The sequence below is a fragment of the Nyctereutes procyonoides genome, unplaced genomic scaffold (assembly GCF_905146905.1).
Source record: "Nyctereutes procyonoides isolate TBG_1078 unplaced genomic scaffold, NYPRO_anot_genome, whole genome shotgun sequence".
Classification (NCBI taxonomy): Eukaryota; Metazoa; Chordata; class Mammalia; order Carnivora; family Canidae; genus Nyctereutes; species Nyctereutes procyonoides.
In genome coordinates, this window is record NW_026575128.1 from 23,101,368 (window position 1) to 23,122,078 (window position 20,711).

The following is a 20,711-nucleotide window of genomic DNA, read 5'->3' on the forward strand; positions in this document are numbered from 1 at the left end:
CTTTTGGATAGGATAGAGGGTGGGACAGATTGGGATCTCATTTCTTTCTAGAAACTAGAGTCACTCTTCAGGTAATAAAAGTTGAAAATATTTTGCCATGCTCTACAACTTTGTGGAACTGAATGTTGTAAAGAGTGTGTCCAAGGATGCCTGTTAATAATCTCACACAATTTAGTAGGCAATATATGCTATAAAGTTCGTATATTATGCTTGTTTAACCAGCCTGAGTAGTATGTTGGGTACTAGGATGGGTAGTACCCAAGTACTACCAAGTACCAACCTTACCAAGTCGGGTAAAGGGATGGGAAGAGCATGAATTTTGAAGTCCGAGAATTGAGTTGTGATTTCAGCTCACTTAATTAGTTGCTGGCTCTGTGACTTGTTTAATTAGCCTCTTTGAGTTATTTCTCTTCTGTGAAATAGTCATGTTATATATCTCCAAGCTTACTGTCAGTATTAAATAAGAGAAAGTGTCTAAAGCCCCAAACATGCAGTCAGTGCCCAGGATGCAGTAAATATCTGAGATATCTGGCACTCAGAAGCTCTCCTTCACCTGACTTCACTTCCAGAAGTTTTGCTCTTTACCATCTTTCCTCTTTGATGATAAAAAGGGAAACGACCACAGTCCTTGGCTCCAACCCTTACAAACCAGTATGTCTTTGCACAAGAGTGGTTTCTTATTTTCCTCTGTTGCACTTGGGAGTGATTGCAATTTCTATGAAGAATCCTGCCTCAGCCCACACTACAGTGGCCCTGAGCAGGGCTGGGGAGGTGGGAACTCAGCCAATATATTCCCACCAGAAGGCTCCGGAAGGGCATGGCCCAGACCCAGGAGAGAGCTTTGAGCTCTTTCACTGTCTACCAAAAACCAATACATAGCAGCCCCAAGGACTTTCTGAGACAATGGTCCTCAGTGAGATACCATCCTGAGCTGCTGTCAGTACTTCAAACCAGGATTAATCTGGACGAGTCCCTTTCCTGCTCCAGTTTTCCTAGAAATGTACTTATGTGAAGTTTTAGGGTAGAAGGAAAAATAAAAATCCTAATATACTATAGTTGGGTGGCCTAGTTTTTTTGCCAGGCACATTACATATAGTAAGTCCTTTAACTATCACAGCATAGGTGTTATGATCCCCTAGATGAAGAAGCTAAACATCAGAAAAGTTTCATTCTTAAGGTACCATGATTACCTAAGGCAGGAACTAGGACTGAGCTCTCCGCGGCCTCTTGGGCAATAACACACCATGGCAGAAGGATCTTGGAAAATACAGTCCTGCCCTGTGGAGCTCAGCCTGCCGTGCTGGCAAAGTTTACACCCATCATTCTTTCCAGTGGAGAAAATGAGATGGGGACAGTCAGAAGCTTCACATATCAAATGTGACTTCAACTTCAAATGTGATTTTGTAAAACAACAAAAAACAAACAAAACCCCCAAAACTCACCAATTCAAATGATTGTCCTTTTCAAAGAAATTATATTGTGTCCATATATCTCTGCCAATAATGTTATTCATTGTGTGACGTATATTTGAAAACACTTTTTTTTTGGAATTACCTTGAGGAGTAATTTACTAGCAATTTCAACAGGATTTTCATTCCTTTATAAACGACAACTTCCTTTCTTACCAAAATTGAATCACGTAACTTGATCATCCACTCACTTACGAAACGTAATCCCCAATGACTTCTGAATGTTCTCCAAATGAAATCCTTCCTTAAATGGCAAAGGTTGGCAAGTTGTGAGAATTAAATGATACTGAGTCAACAAACATTTGTTACGTAACGACCACACGCCAGGCACTATTACAGGTAGTGGGAATAGAGCAGTGAATGTGACAGTTTTACCCTCCCAGAACAGACATTCTGCTGATGAGATGTGTGTGGAAGCATTTTTTAATTCATGAAGAAATAGATATTCATAATAACGACCAACAGTTTCTGAAGACAGTCTCAGTAGAGGAGTTCCAGAACGTATTGAGATACAGTAGCGATGGGTAGGAACATAGAGTCCTCTAGAGGGGGATGGTCCCTTTAGAGGACATCCTATTTAAATCAACTGTCAATATCCAGACATATATAATAATAAGTAGTATGTGTAGTATAAAATATTTGATTATATTCCTCTAACATCATGTCTCCTATGTAAAAAGGAGGGTGATTGTCTAAGACTAAACCTTAAGTACCTTTGAGAAAGTCCAAACTCAGAAATGCGAATAGGTTATTGAATTATATTGAAAAAACTTAAAGAACCTAGATGGTCCTGAATTTAGCCTAAACATTCAGATGATACTTTAGGAATCCTTGTCCAGGACATGGGTGTTTAGATATTTCAGTGATCACCTGCCTTATGCTTACAAATAAAGACAGATACTTGACATTAAGTAGGCCAAATGTCGGGTGATTAACAAAATTGTCAAACATATTTTAAATATGCTGATGGGGTGTAGATATGCTCATTCACAGGTAGTGAAAGCAAATTTAGCAGCTGTATTCCAACAGCCATTCTAATCATTCTAACAAGAAAACTATTTATAAGAAAAACTACTCATGTAGACCTGACAGGAAAAAAGGAAATTCATAAACAGATTCAAATAACCGAATTTGCCACTTTTTTTTATAACCACAGCAAACAAGAACAAATTAGCATGGTGTTTAATGATAAGTATCAAAAAAAAATTTGAAGCTACAAGAAGCCATAGGAATTTTAAAAACCTGGTTTGAAATGGCGCAAAATCATTTATGTATGTGGTAAATTCTGTGCTTCTAGCTTAGCTATTTAACATTTATTAGATTCCGCATTACTTTTCACTGTAACAGTATAGCTCCCCTTATAATAAGAGAAATAATCGTTTGAGATAATTTTTAAAAATCCACCCCATCCATTTATTTAACCACTCTCTGTTTTGGTGTCTAGGCACAGTATATCTTTTTATACCAGTGCATTCTGGATCTCTTATCAAGTAAAGGAAGTAATCAGCCCATCTGTTTTGTTAACTATTCAGCACTTCAGAAGATGGACTCTTTGGATGCCATGGAAGGTAAACAGAGGCAACGTGTACCAATTCACTAGTTTACCAGGAGCATTAATTTAATAACAACCACGTGTTGAAAATGTTTCAGAAGCTTGGTTAATGCACCTAACAAATTTTCATTATTTTTCTCTGTTCCAAGTTAGAGTAATAGCCTCTGGATCTGCGCTATATTTTTTGCCATGAAACATTTAGATCTTTTGAACTGGTAATTTCAGTTCTCTCTTTTGACATGTTACTTTATGTTATAGGTGATGTGGAGCTTGAATGGGAAGAAACCACCATGTAAATATCCAGACCAAAGATTACAACTGGAAGATATTTTCAAATCCCAAGGGCCAAAGTTTCCCCCTCACTCTTCTGAATTGAAATGTGCAACTGTAAAGAAATCTGTTTCTGCTACTGTGCCTTTACTAAATGGATTGACATTTTAGGAATAGTCCTAGGACATAGCTAATTCAGGATAGCTATTTGTTTTATACAGAATTGTTATGCACTTAAAATGTTTAAGAAAAGATATCCCAGAGATTTTTGAAGTCTTCCGTAACTTTGGAATGAGCCAAATAGAAAATTATCATTATATTAGCATTAATCTTTCCGGGTAAATTTTCCCCACATATTGGATTGAATCTTGAACAAAAGTTGTAAATATTGATTCGGTGATGTTATTTTGGCCTCCGTGGTGTTAACGTTTCTTGTGGATAACTTCCAGGACTGTCATAATGATCTGTACTTCCATGTACACTCCTGTGTTTTTGAATCCTCTCTTTTATGAGTGCTGAGATATCATCTCATGATCTCCAACAGCTGAACTGTAACCCCTTGACACTGCCCGGATTACTTAGCCTTTATACAACACACAGTAGCTCTTCGGGGACACTAAGGGCTATTTCAGTTGCATTGTGATCTTTAGTTTGAAAACCAACAAGAAACGAAACAGTGCGATTGCTCATAGGAAGCTGTGAAGTACATTTGTACTGTCTACATCTGTACCTTTTTCAGGACAAGTTGTACCACTCTGTTGTATAATTAAATACATGGCTAAATGTATCAGAGTATTTGTACTTTAGATGTCTATTCAACCTGATATTAATAGTTTTGAAAAGTCTCTCCAGCAGAAATGTATGATGTATGGCAAACTTGTAAACTGATGATGTGCTGCTGTGGTGCCAACAGAAACTTCTGAATAGATTACATAAAAGGATCTTCTTTCATCTCCGAAGGTAGATCATTGAGGAGGATATTTGGTGAAACTGCAAACAAAGAAATTAGCCAGCTTGTAGCAAATTAGAGATTTTTATTAACACATTTCAACCTCCTTTTTGTTAGATAGTGACAATGTTAGATAAGTTTTGAACTATATGAAATTATTTTGTCATAGATTTCAATTAAGGATCATATAATGAACTAGTATCAATTATTCTATTTCCTCTATGATAAGAATTATACCTTATGCTTATTTCTGGTGGCATATACATATAGAAAATGTGATGGCCAATAAAATTAAATTTTAAGGCATTGACTTACTTTGCAGCATGATTTCAGAGGTCCTTGTATGTATAAATTTTATTTTATATCACATATTGAGATATAATTGATAATTCCCTTAAATAATATAATGAAGTAAATTATATATAAGTACAATATTAGTAATGTGTTTACATATAATCATGTCCCAAAGTAACCATAGGTAATAAGAGATTTTAAAATCAATTTATTACCCAAGAAATTAAATTCTTTAATCTTATAAGCAGTCCTGCTTCTTGTTTTTCATGGCAAAGCAGTGTAATAATACAATCCACTATTGTTCCAACCAAGCTTATTCTATAGAAAGTTACAGGACACAGTAAGAAATGAGAATTCTGAAAGATTTAAGTTAGAGTAGAAGTTTCCTTCATGTATAAATCAGTGAAAAAGTGTGATGAGCCAGTACTTGTGAATATGGGGTTTTGTATTCAGAGAAGACAGCCTTTGGGAAGTACTAATGAGGTTACTTTTTAATGAATTGAATTATAAGAAAATAAACAGTTCGGTCTACAGGCCAGCCCACTCTTTACAGTATCTGTTTAAAACAGAGGTGTACAGCGTAGAGTTTCAGTTTGACCCGTGTGTATATGCACATGTATGTGTACAAAACAGAGTTTTAATATAAGACCTCTTCTAAAACAGTGCTGGTCAAACTCTAATGTGTCTACACATCACCTGGGGATTGTGTGAAAATGCAGACTCTGTTTCAGTAGGTCCAGGGTAGAATCTGAGATTCTCCACATCTAGTAAGTACTCAAGTTATAATACTGCTGCTGGATCTCAGGCCATACATTGGATAGCAAATCTCTAAAAGACATTATGGGCAGAATAATTTCATGTCCACCTGATATTATTTGAAACCTGTTAAAAAAAAGTTTTGTCTTCACAGAAAAAAAAAATTAGAACACCTGTTGAATGGGTATCGCTCACCAGGTCTATCACAATTTTAGGTCTATACCTAGACCTAAAATTGAATAAAACCCCACATATTAATGATAGCTAAATTTTCTATTAATGATATTGTGAAATAGCCAATATATAGACACAAGCTATAGGTGGCTGCTAAGTGCAGATTAGAATAATGAGGAACATCTGTAACATTTTTAGATCAGATTTGTCAAAATACGTTGAAGCACATGTACAATAAATGAGCAACATGTGTTTCATCTGAACCAAATGAAACTGGAGCCTCTCAGAATGGTTTGCCAGAGACGAGAGCAGCTGTTAGTATCACCTCTACTTTCATCCTGCTTTAAAACGCATAATTTTCTTCTTTCGGTTTATAGGTGAAATGTATAATAAGGCTTTTGAAAAAGGCTAATTAAACCTTGCCCTCTTCATAGAAAAGATGGCAATTTGCTCTCTGCATCTGGTACCAAACACTAAATTTTAAAAACGAAATTTAAGTTCAGCAAAGTATGCATCCTACAAGTCCATGACATTATTGTGGCAAGTCCATTTCCATGGGCCAACTTTCAGAAAACTCACATGAGATTTTTGATGGAAACTGGAACACAAAATACCTGAAATTCTCAACCGAATGATATGCAAAGGTGAAAATATGAAAAAAAGTTGATAAAGCATAATCTTGGCAAAACAGATCACCTTTTTAGGACTAGTAATATTTCATGTTAAGTGACTTTGTAACCATACATAGAGTTTTCATGTGGAAGCAGGAGTCACACACCTACCAGCTCATGAAGATGCTCTGAGGAATAGATTAGATTGCATATATCAAAGTGTTTCATAAAAGTACAATTAACTCTGCAAAGTTAATCTTTTACCCAGACTGGTCCATGTGTAATGTTTATCAATAAGATAGAGCATCCCATTTTTAGATTGTATTATATTTTTTGATATTCGTGCCATATTTATATGTCGTATACTATGTATGTTTCACATGCACTTATTGAAAATTATGGCATTTAGACTGACTTCTGCTAAATAAGACAATTGATTTCATGAATGATTTGAGCATTCTCAAGGAATTCTGAATTAAGGTGAATAGGTAGTCATGTGCACAAATAACATAAAATGTGATGTGAAAAACAAGTCAAGAAAATTTTGATTTGGACATTCCAACTAGATATTTTGAATCAGTGTCTGCAATTCAATCATTTGAAAATAAACCTGTTATGTAATGCAAGGTAACAAAAAATCATTATTCTCCTCTTAACAATGCTATGTTTCTATTTTAATTTTCACTGAAAGTATTCTTGGATTAGAAAATAATTTTAGTAAATTATAAACTTTTTAGAGTACTTTTATATACATCATTCCCAATTAATTCTTACAAAATCCATTAAGATCTGCAGAGTCCCATATTACAGATGGATATAATGAAAGTTTAATTGCTGTGCCTGACACTATGTTTAGCAAGAATGGGAGCTGCATATCATAATCAAGTTACTGAAAGTAGATAATAAAGGTAGAAGTTTTAAAGACAACAAAGAAAATAGAGACCTGATATTCAGGGGTTCAAAGATAAGAAAATACACTAAATTCCACTCAGAAATAATTTAAGTCAATAGAAAATGCAATGACGTATTCAAAGCGCTGAAAGTACCTCCTAAACCTAAGGACAACTACATAAAGCTAGAGTTAATAGCATTCTTAATAGTAAAATATTGAAGGCCTTCAGCCAAGATCAAGAAAAAGGCAAAAAAAACTCACTCCCACAACTTCTATTCCACATTGTATTGGCGTTCTTAACCATTACAAAAATGTAAGAAAAAGAAATAAAAGAGATAAGGTTTATAAAGGAAAAAATAAAACTATGTGAGTAGAAAGTATAATCATGTTTGAGGAAATTCTTGAGAGATCTATTTTTAAAATAGCTGCTAAGTATGATAAGTAGCTTTAAAAAGGTAACAGGACATATCATGATACACATATCAATTTTATTTCTACATACGATCAATGAAAAACTGGAAATTCAATTCAAAATGTCAACAATAGCATCCATAAACATGCTTAAGAATAAATATAATAAGAAATGTGCAGGATCTGTATACCAGAAATGATATGGATGAGAAGAATTAATGAATATTCAAGTAGTTTTTTGTTTTTATTTTTTTAAGATTTTATTCACTTATTTGAGAGATAGATAAAGAGCACAAGCAAAGGAGGAGAGGCAGAGGTAGAAGTAAACTCCCTGATGAACTGGAAGCCCAACATGGGGCTTGACCCAGGACCCCAGGATCATGACCTGAGCTGAAGGCAGATGCTTAACCCACTGAGCCACCCAGGCACCCCTTAAATAATTGTTTTAAAGCATGTCCATGAACTCAAAAACTCAATATTACTAAGATATCAGTTCTTATATTGATCTATAGATTCAATGGAACATCAGTCTTTTTTAAGATTTATTTATTTATTTATTTATTTATTTATTTATTTATTTATTTATTTATTTTAGAAAGAGAGAGAGTACGAGTGGGAGCAGCAGAGGGAGAGGCAGAGAGAATCTCAAGCCGACTCCATGCTAAGTGCACAGCCTGGTAGAGGCCTCAGTCTCACAACCCTGAGATCACAACCTGAGCCAAAACCAAGTTTCAGACACCTAGCTGTGCCTCCCAGGTGCTCCTGGAATATCAGTCTTAAACCCACAAGGCTTCTCTTTTCTAGAAACTGATAATATGCTTTTGTTGTTATGTAGAAATGATGCAAAGACCTAGGATAGTGAAAAATTTTAAATAGAACACAGTTTAATTTACTTTTAAATTTAAGATTTACACTACAGATATATAGTGTTTCTCATTAAAAGAAAAAAAAATAGAAAGTCAAAAAATAAACCCACACATATCTGGTCAATTGTTTTTCAACAAAGGTGTTAAGGTAATTGGGAAAAAGAATATCTTTCCAATTAATAGTGTAGGGACAACTGGATGTCCACCTGATAGAACGTGAATTTTTATCTCTTATCGCATTTAACAAATACAAAAATTAAACTGAAATGTAATACAGACCTAAATATAATCATTAAAACTATAAAGCTTATAGAAAAGAAACTAAGAGAAAATCCTTATTATCTTGGAATTAGACAAATACCTTTGCCTATATCACAAAAAATGAAATATGAAAGAAAAAATAGCAAAAGGTTCCTCATCAAAATTACAGCCTTCTGCTCTTCAAAAGACCCTATTAAGAAAATGAAAGCTCAAACCACAGGCTGGGAGAATGTCATAGAGACTTGTATCCAGCATACACATATTTACAAAATAATACACATAGACCCCCCCCCAGACACACACTCACACAAATGGGCAGTACATGAAAATGTGCTCAACATCATTAGTCATCAAGGAAATACAAATTAGAATCAGAATGAGATAATCACCCCAATAGAATGATTAAAATTAAAATGACTGTCATATCAAGTCATCCTGGCAAGGATTTGGAACAGTTGGAACTGGAAGTAAATGGTAGTCACTTCTGAAAATAGTCTGATATTTTCTTATGAAGTTAATCATAAGACCATATTATCATTTTACCCAGCATTTCCAATCCTAGACATTTATCCAAGAGAAATTAAATTATACTTCTTAGGGTGCCTCAGTGGCTCAGTTGCTTAAGCATCTGCCTTCAGCTCAGGTCATGATCCCAGGGTCCTGGGATCGAGTCCCACATGGGGCTCCCTGTTCAGCAAGGAGCCTACTTCCTCTCCTTCCAGGCCTTGCTCTCTCTTGTCATCTCCGTGTCTCTCAAATAAATAAAATCTTTTAAAAATAAATAAATAGAAAAAAATAAAATACATTTCTCAAAAAAGACTTGTATTAGTAATGTTCTCTTGCTTTAAAGATTTATTTATTTCAGAAAGAGAACACGTGTGTGTGAGAGTGGGCAAAGGGGCAGAGGAAAAAAATCTTTAAGCAGACCTCGCTGAGCACAGAGCTGGACAGGTGGCTTGATCTCAGAGCCCATCAGATCAGGACCTTAGCCAAAACCAAGAATTGGCCACCTAACAGACTGAGCCACCTAGGTGCCCCTATATTTCATCTCAGGTCATGATGTCAGGGTAGTGATATCGAGCCCCACGTTGGGCTCTGTGCTCAGCATGCAATCCGCTTGAGATTCTCTCTCTGCCCCTCTCTCCACTTACACACTCTCTTTCTTTCTCATAAATAAATAAATAAATAAATAATATAAATAAAATCTTTAAAAAGTTGTATACATATGAGTGCATCTTATTTTATGTAAATTATAGTTCAATAACGTTGATTTTAAAAATAGAAGGATAGTGAAAAAGTAGTCACAAGTTACAAGATACCATTTACAGAATTCTTAAAGAACAAATAGTATATAATTTTATGAATTATTTCACAGGAGAATCATGATTTCCTCTGACATAAGAGGAGCACAGGTACAGTGATGGATTGCCATGAATCAGGGGGATCCCCAAGGGTTTCAAACGCATTTATAAATCTTGGTGTAAAATTTGAAGCATCTATGGGCTGTATGGCAACACAGATTTGTCAAAATTAAGTGATGAGTAAAAAAGTTTCTATTATTATTTCTATTCTATTCTCTTTGTGTTTGAAAAAATTCACATTGTCACAAACATGAGTAAATTTTAAACTCTAAAACTTTATTAAAATGGCATGAAATATTTATGTGTTATTTTCACAAATTTATCAGTGTCCTCTCCTGCTTGAATGAGCACAATATGGAAATATTTACTTTTGTCAGTTACCTACTCCATTCCCAAAGCATGAACAATTGGTGTTTTGAACATTAAAAATAAAACTTGACGTGCTCTAAGTGCTTTCCACAGAATCCACTATGTTCTTACTCACTTCGTATTTATAACCACGTGAATTGCCATGGAAGATATGATACATTCCCTTGTTGGGCTTTCAGACCAGAACAGGGTTTCATGAGTCTAAGGACACCACATTCATAAAATTGATGCCTGCTAACAGGATTAACACCTACTCCCTGGATGTATCAGAAGTTTTACGTATTTATGTTTTAAAGAATACACTTAAAATTGTGATGTGAATAATATGCATAAAAAAGACTATTATCATTTTATTTATTGTAACATAATAACCACCTTCTTTATTGGACTGTTACTATGTGCCAGGCACGCTTCTAGAGGCTCTACAAATGTCAATGAATTAATCTCCTGACAATTCTTGGAAGTAGATGGTACTGTGTTTTACAAATGAGAAGACAAAAGCAAAAGAAGGTTAAATCTGCCGAAGGTTACACACTAAGTAAACGTGAGAGTCTAGGCTTGAAACTGGAAGTCTGGTTTTGGAGGTGCAGTGTTAGCCACCAGACCCCAATTTATGACCTAGAGACCAATGTATATTAATATCTTTGATCTCCCCTAATTAGGCACAGGACATACACGTAAATGCTAATTACCCGCTCTTCAAGAATAGAAGTTCCCTGCTATTGTCTAAATTAGTCCCCGTTATACAAATTATTCATGCCACAAAGCCAGTGGTAGTGCTGGCCTTTGAATTCAGGGACCTAGTCCAGTATTCTTTCTGTTACTTGCTGCCTCCTCTGGTATATGGTCCAAACCAAATTGTATTGTTTTTGCTTCCAGTTCCCTATAATTTGTTGCCTGATTTATCTCCCTTGGCCCTCAGGTCTGATCATTTCACTAATCTGTTCAATAGTCTTCATTGCCTGTTGAATTAAACTCATAAAAAAAATCCTTTCAGGGCACCTGAATGGTGCAGTGGGTTAAGCACCTGACTCTTGATTTCAGCTCAGGTCATGATCTCAGGGTCCTGATATCGAGCCCTGCATTGGACTCCACGCTCTGCACAGATATTGCTTGGGTTTCTCTCTCCTTCTCCCTCTGCCCCCACCACTCTCTAAAAATAAATTAATTAAGTTTTAAAAAATCGTTTCTCATGATATTACTCTTTTTTTTCTAGACTGAAGCTTAATGAGAATACTTGCTGCTACAGAAACATACCCGCCACATCCTAATACCATGTGCATGCTCCTACATTTTCTTCAATAGTTCTTATCCACTTGGCATTCCCCACTTACTAGATTGTCAGCTGCTTGCGAGCAAGGTCTACGTTCTCATGATTTTATTCACATAGCATTTGCTGTAACATCTTATATGGGAGAGAATCTCAAACAAATATGTTCAGTTGAAAGTTTGCCTTAGCAGAAGTAAAATAATATCGCCTATGTGACAGTATATTCTCATACTAATGCACAGTTGCTAAAATGTCTTTTCAATCACGGAGCAAACACTGCTGAATCAAAAGCAAAAGTGGGAGAGCAGAGAAACCTGGCACACAACAGTGTCATTTGTTCAGGATTATCAGGTTTTCCAGAATTAAACCAAGATCTTGATAGAATGCAAGAAAACCTTTAGAACAACTGAAGTTGACGAAAAATAATTCTAAACATTAATTACATTTGTAAACATTCTAAACATTATTCCAACAGCTTTTTCCCCCCTTACATTATAGACACTTCAATAAACTTGGTTTCACAATTCAAAACAGCTTGAAAATAGCAGCACCAATAGCTTATATCCTTAATATTGTGTGCGCGCATGCACACACACACACACACCTTGTTATTAAAAGCACATAGGTCTTCAAAAAGTAAAAATTCAAGACCATTTGAAATCCAGCATATTTCAATAGCCACTGGATAGAATAATAATACCAATGCAACCAAAGGCCTCTTTAAGAAAACATATTTTTCTTCTGTTTAAATCACATTATATTTACTCTCTAAGGAGTCAGGAATGGGTTTAGCATATTTTTGAAAGATCTTAGCAAAATTAATCAGACTAAAAAGGCAGGGTGAGGCAGTTTCAGAAGAAACTTGAACCAAGATCTTCCACAGAGCGAAGCTGGTGCTAGAGATGCAGAGTCAGGTCTGGATCCAGCTGTCAATATGCACTTGCACGGAGGCAGACACCAGGTCCAGAAGGACAGTAGTGAGCAACAGGTGGCAAACCAGGCTAGCAGGACACATGAGGGCAGACTAGTAAGAGGTAGCATGTCATAACAGGCAGGTGGAGCAAGGCTAAAGAGAGTCCAGGGACTGGCGCCATGTAGATCCAAGAAAAGGCAGAGGCAAGAAAGTGGGTCAGCAGGGAGCAGGGTCCTATATGCCAGCTGGATTTAGACACCACTCTTTTCCTCAGAAACGTACACAAAGTAGAGACAACCAGGCAGGTTTCAATGGCCCCTTATTTCCTGAAGATAGATAGATAGATAGATGATAGATAGATAGATAGATAGATAGATAGATAGATAGATAGATATAGAGAGATAATAGGATAGGATAGATAGATGATTGATAGATGATAGATGATAGATAGATAGATAGATAGATAGATAGATAGATAGATAGATAGAAGATAGATGATAGGGATAGACCTACACATTTATTCGCACATATACCTCTATCTCTATATCTCTCCTTCATAGAGCATGAGCTCTAGATAAATGGTAATTGAATGAATGAATGCACGAATGCCTTAAGTAACTAGGGTATTAGAGAGATTTTAGGGACAAAAAAAATTATCAAAATGAGTTACCAAAAGTAGATACCACTAATGTAAACCAAAACAATAACAAAAATAACAATAGAGGTCGATTGACATAATCTGGTACAAAAATATTGCACCAAAAAAGAAAACCTAGGAGATAAAATAAGTAGACTGAAAACCTTTATGAGTAACAAATTCTCTTATCCAAGTGACCCCAAAATAAATATGCCAAAACCATAAGTAAACCAATTAATGATGAGAAGATATAATGAGAAAAATTAGTTCACTGATTATGTCCAAATTATGATAAAATACCATGAGGTTAAATTTATAGGGCATTTCTGAAGGAACTTATAAAACAGGGAAATCTAAAATATGATTAAATGTTTTGGTAAGGGAAGCCCATTATGAAGAACATGATTCTTTTCAAATTACTCCATAGGTGTAATAAATATTCATAGTACTGGATTTTTTCAAATTTGTAAGAACTGCTTAAGTTTGTCTAAAAGAACAAATAATTGGAAAACAGGTTAAAATTTTTTGAGCAGGAAGAGTGATGAGAGAATTTTTCTGTCATATATTAAGGTGTTTGATTAAATAAAGTGTATTAATGATACGAGATGCAAGCAGTACCTCAATGAAACAAGTTTTTTTTTTTTTTGAAACAAGTTTTTCTAACACAGACCAAATTATAAGGTTTTAACATGTCAGTAAGGACAAATCACAGTAGAAAAAAAAAAAGAAATTCAATAAATGATGAAATGAAACTGGCTGCTAAGAAAGAATCATGTTAAATTTACCCAACTCACCAAAAACCCAGATGAATTTTGGAGTGAATACATCTTAGTATGTGCATGACCTTATTATAAATCTTTCAGGATAATCTCTCACCCAACTTCTAATGCCCAGTGGCTCATACCACTTCAACATAAAACATTTACATTTTCCCCCACGGTTTACAAGAATTCAAAGATCTACATAGGTCCCAGAAACAAAATCTGACGTTTAGACTACTGGGCCACTTTTGAGTAACCTTATTTCGCAGTCCAAAAAATAATAATAATAATAATTAAAGAGTAGCATATAACAGAATCTGTTCTACTTAGGAAGGACTGAACTTCCCATATAATTGAAGTGTATCATGTGGAGCAAGCTACCTGGTTCCCTGTGCCACGGTCTTCACGTGTGTCTATCAGAAGCAACTCCATGTAACCAGAAAGCTCAGCCTTGCCCCAAACTGTAAGAAGAATTTAGTCCTTATCCAGGGAAATTTACTATATTCCTTCAAGATTTCTGGGTCAGCATCAGTAGAACTTTGCTGCAATGTGGTATATGGGTCTTGTTTCCTGGTCCTAAAATTAAAGTTCTGTTTTATTTACCAGATACAGTAGTTCTAGTTTCTGGATTTATTTGATTTTCTTAAATGACATTCATTACAAAAGTAGCAAATGCTTATTATAGAATTTTTTAACTACATAAAAATCTTTTAAAAATGTACATCAATCAAAATTCCAGTACCTAAGTGTAACTATTTTTCCCCCTAAATATAGCTATTATTAACAATTTGGCATAGTGCTTTTACATTTCTTTCTTTTTTTTTTTCTGGTTAGGGTCATGGAAAGAAATGCATCAAAATTTTATTAAAATGTTTAATAGGGTAATTGGAATATTTACTGTATTGGTTTCAAGTATGGCTGCTTTGCTTTCAAAGCTTGGACTTGAATTATATGCAATTTATAAAAAAATATTTAAAATGAGGCAGGTGTGGGTGGCTCCGCAGTTGAGCATCTTCCTTTGGCCCAGGGCGTGATCCTGGGATCCTGGGATTGAGTCCTGCATCAGGTTCCCCGCAGGGAGCCTGCTTCTCCCTCTGCCTGTGTATCTGCCTCTCTCTCTGTACCTCTCATTAATAAATACATAAAATATTATAAAATAAAATAAAATAAAATAAAATAAAATAAAATAAAATAAAATAAAATGAATTCTATCCACACATCTGCTAAAGAAAGTCAGTTGAAAGGCAAGGCCTGTTCTGAGTTTTCCATCACTGTGGGATTTTTTTTCTAAGTTTATTGGAATATTATTTTAAAAATATGCATTTGTTATGTTAATCTAAATTTTTAAGAAATGTCCTTTCTGCATGAATACTGAATACAATCCAGCTCTACTAAACTGGAACTTATTGTCTAATTTTTAAATGACATTTCATGTAATCTAGCGAAGTTGACATTATAATATGGAAGAGTTTGTACTTCAGCTTTCATACTTTTCATAATATAACAAGGTAGGGGATCATACACCAAGAAGAATGTCATTGTGTGAACTTTTACAAGATGTTTATGGAAATTTAATTCCAGGAAGGAATTATAAAAGAAACGATACATGGGGACAGGTGATTCATCCTAGCATTTTTTGCTACATGTTTGCTTTCACTTTAAATGTACAATGTGAAGATTTAGATGTGATATCAACTCGGAAGGATATTGTGAAAAAATAGATAATATATCTAAATAATTCTTAGTTTTAAATGACAATTTGAAATGTCTCATGGTAGGGAAGCAGTAAATATTGGTTATTTATTAACACTTCTGTATTATCATGTGGAAATTCGGATTTTTCAGTAATTAAATTATAGTTTTATTTCTTCCTGACACTGTACCCTAGAATCCATGTTTTAAAGCAGGACTTTCCTTATTGGATTTTACAGACTTAATCCAAAAATGTAAAGTGTTACATTATTAAAATTTTATGATGGTTATCTGATAAAATGATAATATTTCATATACATTGGGTTAAAAATTATAAAAATTAATTTTACATGTTAAAAAAGCAAGACTTTCCTGAAGAAAAGGAGTTGTGTTATATAAAATTACCAATGCTATTCATAATTGAAAAACTATCTATTTTGATCTAATGTAAAATCATTTTAGAGGGATATGTATGCTCATCAAAAGTCAAGATCTAGTCTTATGTGAAGTAAAAAAAAACTATATCTGAGATTTCATTGATCTTCTTTTTACTTAATAAATTAAAATTAGAGGTGGGTCTTTAATTAGTTACTAGCTTTTATTTGTCCAACAAGGGTATCTATCAATTAATAACTGGGCATCTAATAAGTGTTGGGCGTTGTGTTAGGTCAGTTGACTGTGCATTAAACTCATCTGGCCTTTTCCGCACCTCCCAGATGATCATACATGCAGCCAAGATGAAAAAGTACTGTGCTAGACACATTTAATTCCAGCAACAACTCTATTAGCTTTTACAGAAATACTCTACTTCAATTGGGCTGCAGTGGGTCATGGGAATCCAAATTTTAACAAGCTCCCCTAAGGATTCTGATGTGATACCAAGATCACTTCTTAAAATAAACCTTGAGGCCTGGTTATTTCCTTAAGCGCCTTATATAGTTTACTGTCTTCATTTCAAAGGACTTTTATTAAAGGGGCTATCCAGTATGTAACATTAAAGATATCATTTTCTTTAAATGAGGATTCACTGGACCAAAAAATGTTTTACAAAACTAAATTCTTTTAGGGTCAATTAAAACATAATTTTATTACTATAAAGCCAAGACTTTATGATGAAGAAAGCTGAAAGGTATAAAGAGGGGAGTTAAGCGTTACAGCTTTCCGTGCTGAGTTCCATACTGGTGTAACAATTTTAGGGAAGCTGAACCAGCAGGGTTTGGGGGGGGGTAAATAGATAGCAACACAGATCAGCTTCTACAGAGTGTCCTGGGGTAAACACACATCCTGAGGATCTCACTCTAACAGGGCCAGTTAGGCGAAATAGTGATTCTTGTTGACATCGAGGCCAGGAACATCAAGGGTGGCCAGGTATTTGGGAGCTGAGTGACCAGGAACAAGCAACCCACCAATACTTCTAAAATCAACAGCCAATAAGCATAGTCTCTTATGTACATAGTCTACATGCCTGAACTCAAAATCTCTACTCTAATTTAATGGTGACAGCCAGATTTAGCAATCAATTACTTAGACTTTGTATCCACGGTTTAGCAATTTCATGTACAAAAAGAGAAGTTTTGCTATAAGGTGTTTTGAGTAAGGGGAGCTCCTGGTCCCATAAAGTTTCTGGGAAAGAACCCATTCCAAAGACAGTAAGGGTTCATTATATCTTGTACTGACCTACATAAGTGTCTTTTGGGCAAAGCATGAACAAACAAGCAAATCCCAAGTTGAAATAAAAATAGAAATAAATCGCTAACAAGGAAAACGCCACTTCATCTCAGAAAACGATGATGGCGGTCTTGACAATTATCATTCTCGTGAATTCACTCAGCAAAGATCACATGGTACCTGTTCTCCACCAGGGTGTTTTTCCAAGCACTGATGATTACACAGCACCTGCCCTAGAGAGTGGGGAGTGGGTCATATGAACAAATAAGCATTATAGGGCAATGTGTTAGGTGCTTGGTTCTGAATAATCGTAGAAGCAGATATTATGATCAATATGAGACACATGGAAAGAGACAGCTGTGAATGAATGGATACAGTCGGCTGATCCATATTCTACAAATAGTTTCCTTGTGCGTTCCTTACAGTCATCAACTTTGAGGCAGGAACATATGAGACAATACGAATGCTTCCAAGCTTCCTGTGACTGTGTTTTTCACCAAATTGTATGCCCAAGGAAGCAAACCATAAAGAAATGTGCTTTACCCTAAAGCCTTTTTTATTTATCTAGTAATGCCGAGCACTTAAAATAATTCCAAAAATGCCTTGCTTTTCCAAACCCTGGATTTTTTAAGCAATTGATTTTGATAGAAGTCTAGTCGTCAATTCTGAACTCAGAATGATTTCATAACACTACTCTCCCTCTTCTAGCCTTTTCCCTGCCTCTCCCCCCTCTTTCCATTATTTGCCTTTTCTCTAGCTAGACTATTAAAAGCCCCAGAGCCCCAGAAAAGTCTTGCTGCCCACTTCTAAAGGTAGAGCTAAATTACTGCACCCTCAGGAAATCTCACACTAATCTTATAAGATCTTATAAGATCGTGCTTCATTTTTTTCCTGTGGCTGAGGTTATTGCTAAGATAATGTATTTATAAAACTCTTTAAGTAACACACCACAGCCAAAAATAGTATTATAGTATTAGCATATGTCCAAAAGCTGATTTTAATCATCACTTTAATCTTCAAAAGATAACTTATTCCATTGAGAAGACTGGGATTTTCTTCAAAGTCGGAAAAAAATAAGCTTTTTGGTGAATTGAAATGGATAAGATTAAAGAAAAAAAAAGTCTGCTATGGGAGTTTTAGAAAGCTATATAAAATACCAAACCCTCAAAGAAGTAAAAATAAAGTTGGAAACATAAGAAGTCTAGCTATCTTAGAATCATATATAGAACATGACAGAATTAATATCTTGAAATTACTTAGTTCTTTAAAAAAAGATATATGTCCTTAGTGCTATTACACTATATAATATAATACAAAAAAATCTGAAAGACTAAACCACACTGATCTGAACAAAATGGTAAAAGAATGTTTAAAAAATCAAATGCCACTTATTATATTAGTTTTAAGCATAACAACCACACACACACAAAAAAAGGCTACCTTTTTGGCAACATCAAATACAAACATTTCTGAGAACAGCGCAACAGATTGGGAAAGTGCAAGGCAACCCTTGATTCTTGCATTCCTTCTTCGTGATGTGATGTTTCTCACTAACCTAAAACAAAAACTGACACACAACTAAAGAGCTTGTTGTGCCATGGAAAAGTCACACCATTGTGCACGGTCCAACTTCATTTTACTACAAAACAAATGTTATACTCCTCTCCAGCCATGCCTCTTATTATTCAGTTTTCTACCCTTTAAATCCTCATGGAGCTGGGGTTTCCCAATCATGGATAACAATTAGCAAGGTTGACCATATTTCACAAAGAGCTACAGCAATCCTTGTCTGTTCTCTGGAATCTGCTAGTGCTTCCGGTCATGGTGGTGAAGAGACCCCACTCCCATAGTGTGTGCATCCACGCCTTCCAATCAAAGGGGGAAGGTCAGCTGTGTGGAAGGATGCAAGGAAGGAAGCATTGGCACAGATTCACCGTCACCAGTTACTGAACCTCAGACGTTAAGTCTTGGTAGAGAGAATGAACTGATTTTTCTCTTTTCATTGTATAGGAGGTCAAGCTTCCCTCTGTGAGAGTGGGTAGTGGAGCCAGTGGCAAACTGCACTAATGACTCGGCAACATACTTCGGGGCTCTGGTGTTACATTGTCTTCTGGATACAGACAGAATATCCAACAGAAAACCATATCAGAAGAGTTTGTAAAAACCTTAAGTTGTTGCAACAGCTGAGCAAAGAGAATAGTTCCATTGAAAGGAAATTAATGAACAAGTGTCAAAATGGACAGTTGGTGTCAATTCCTAGAGGATTTGGAAGTGAGAAGTGGAGTTGAGGAAACCATGTTAATAGAGCCCTTGTTTGTATGAAAAGAACATCGAACTTTACCAAATATCCATCATAGGAGTCATGCTTGTCACCGTCCGCATTAGTCTGCATTGAGCAGAAAAGAATGTTTTATTACGGGCTATGTGGGCGTCTTTTTTTTTTTTTTTTTTTTGATCTCCAGCAGCATATGATCGCCTGTTTTCTTGGAAACAAATTTAGAAAGAAATTCTACCCTCAGCGATGTAATTCTTGGACCAAAATGTGTCCATTATTTTTGAGAGAGAAAAAGACTCTTTCAAGCCCAAACTATCTTATTTCTAAGTGAGTTTTATAATATTTGGAACTAGAATATTTTAAGTTTTAGCTTTTTCAGGGACAATCCTGCTCAGAACAAAATTTTCTCTGTTCTGTCAATACATGAATAGTAATAAAATTAAACATTTTTCATGACTATTAAAACTGACTGAAAGTATAATTGATTCATAGAAAATTTGAAGTATATCCCCTCTCTGTTTTAGGAAGACATTATATTAAGAGGATTTCTTAATAAAGGCTTTCTTTATAAATGGCTTATGTGAAATAATCTCTTAAACTTCAATGTAATTTGTATTAATAAACCAAATATACCAAAACAGGCACTGTGAAGGTGAATATTTTATAGATCTTTCTAAGGGTAATATAAAATTTTGCACAGTATAAAGGCTTATTAAGGAAGAGGTAGAAAAAGAATGAGAATAAAGGGAAATTTAAAAACATTTACTGTGAGAGTTTACAGGAACTCTGAACTTTCTGCTCAATATTTCTGTAAATCTAAAAGTCTGTTGAAAAATTTGAAAGGATTTATTTTTAAAAAGGGACAGTCATCTTGAAATTTTTAAAATATATAATAAATACGGAATCAGAAGTGGTAAAATAAACTTGGATCTATTGCTAAGTAGTTAATCATTTCAGTGTTTGTAACTTAATATAAGATCTAGAAATTTAAGAAGGATGGTAGTAAGTGAGGGACTCTCTCTAGCCACGTGTGGAATATAGGATTTGGTGTGGAACTGTACATAGGAAAAATGGCAACTTCCAAAAAGAAGCAAAGAACAAGGAATGGACAGAGGCAAATAGAAATGAGATGATGCCACTAAATATTTATAAAGATAGATTCATATTAAAGAATTAAAAGAAGGTAAACAATGAAAAATCCTGAAGCAACAGCAATTCTAGTTGAAAGTAATTATTGGGAAAGGAGATGTAATATACATT

At 35.0% G+C, this 20,711-nt stretch overlaps 1 protein-coding gene and 1 long non-coding RNA gene across 7 annotated transcripts in view; one reads left to right on the forward strand and one right to left on the reverse strand.

Moving 5' to 3' along the window:
- Positions 1-20,140, forward strand: part of PTPRQ (protein tyrosine phosphatase receptor type Q) — a 208,709-nt gene extending 188,569 nt beyond the window's left edge. For 5 of the 6 annotated variants that reach the window (XM_055342066.1, XM_055342068.1, XM_055342069.1 and 2 more), the window contains 2 exons: positions 2,914-3,037; positions 3,280-4,546. In XM_055342066.1, coding sequence (XP_055198041.1) covers positions 2,914-3,037; positions 3,280-3,317 — 162 coding nt within the window. In that variant the 3' untranslated portion in view covers positions 3,318-4,546. Of the gene's footprint in view, positions 1-2,913; positions 3,038-3,279; positions 4,547-19,184 lie in introns of those variants that run through there. The other variant, XM_055342067.1, reaches the window with a different exon arrangement.
- LOC129520857 (uncharacterized) overlaps positions 1-20,711 on the reverse strand; it is a 72,473-nt gene that overhangs the window by 44,003 nt on the left and 7,759 nt on the right. The window lies entirely within an intron of this gene.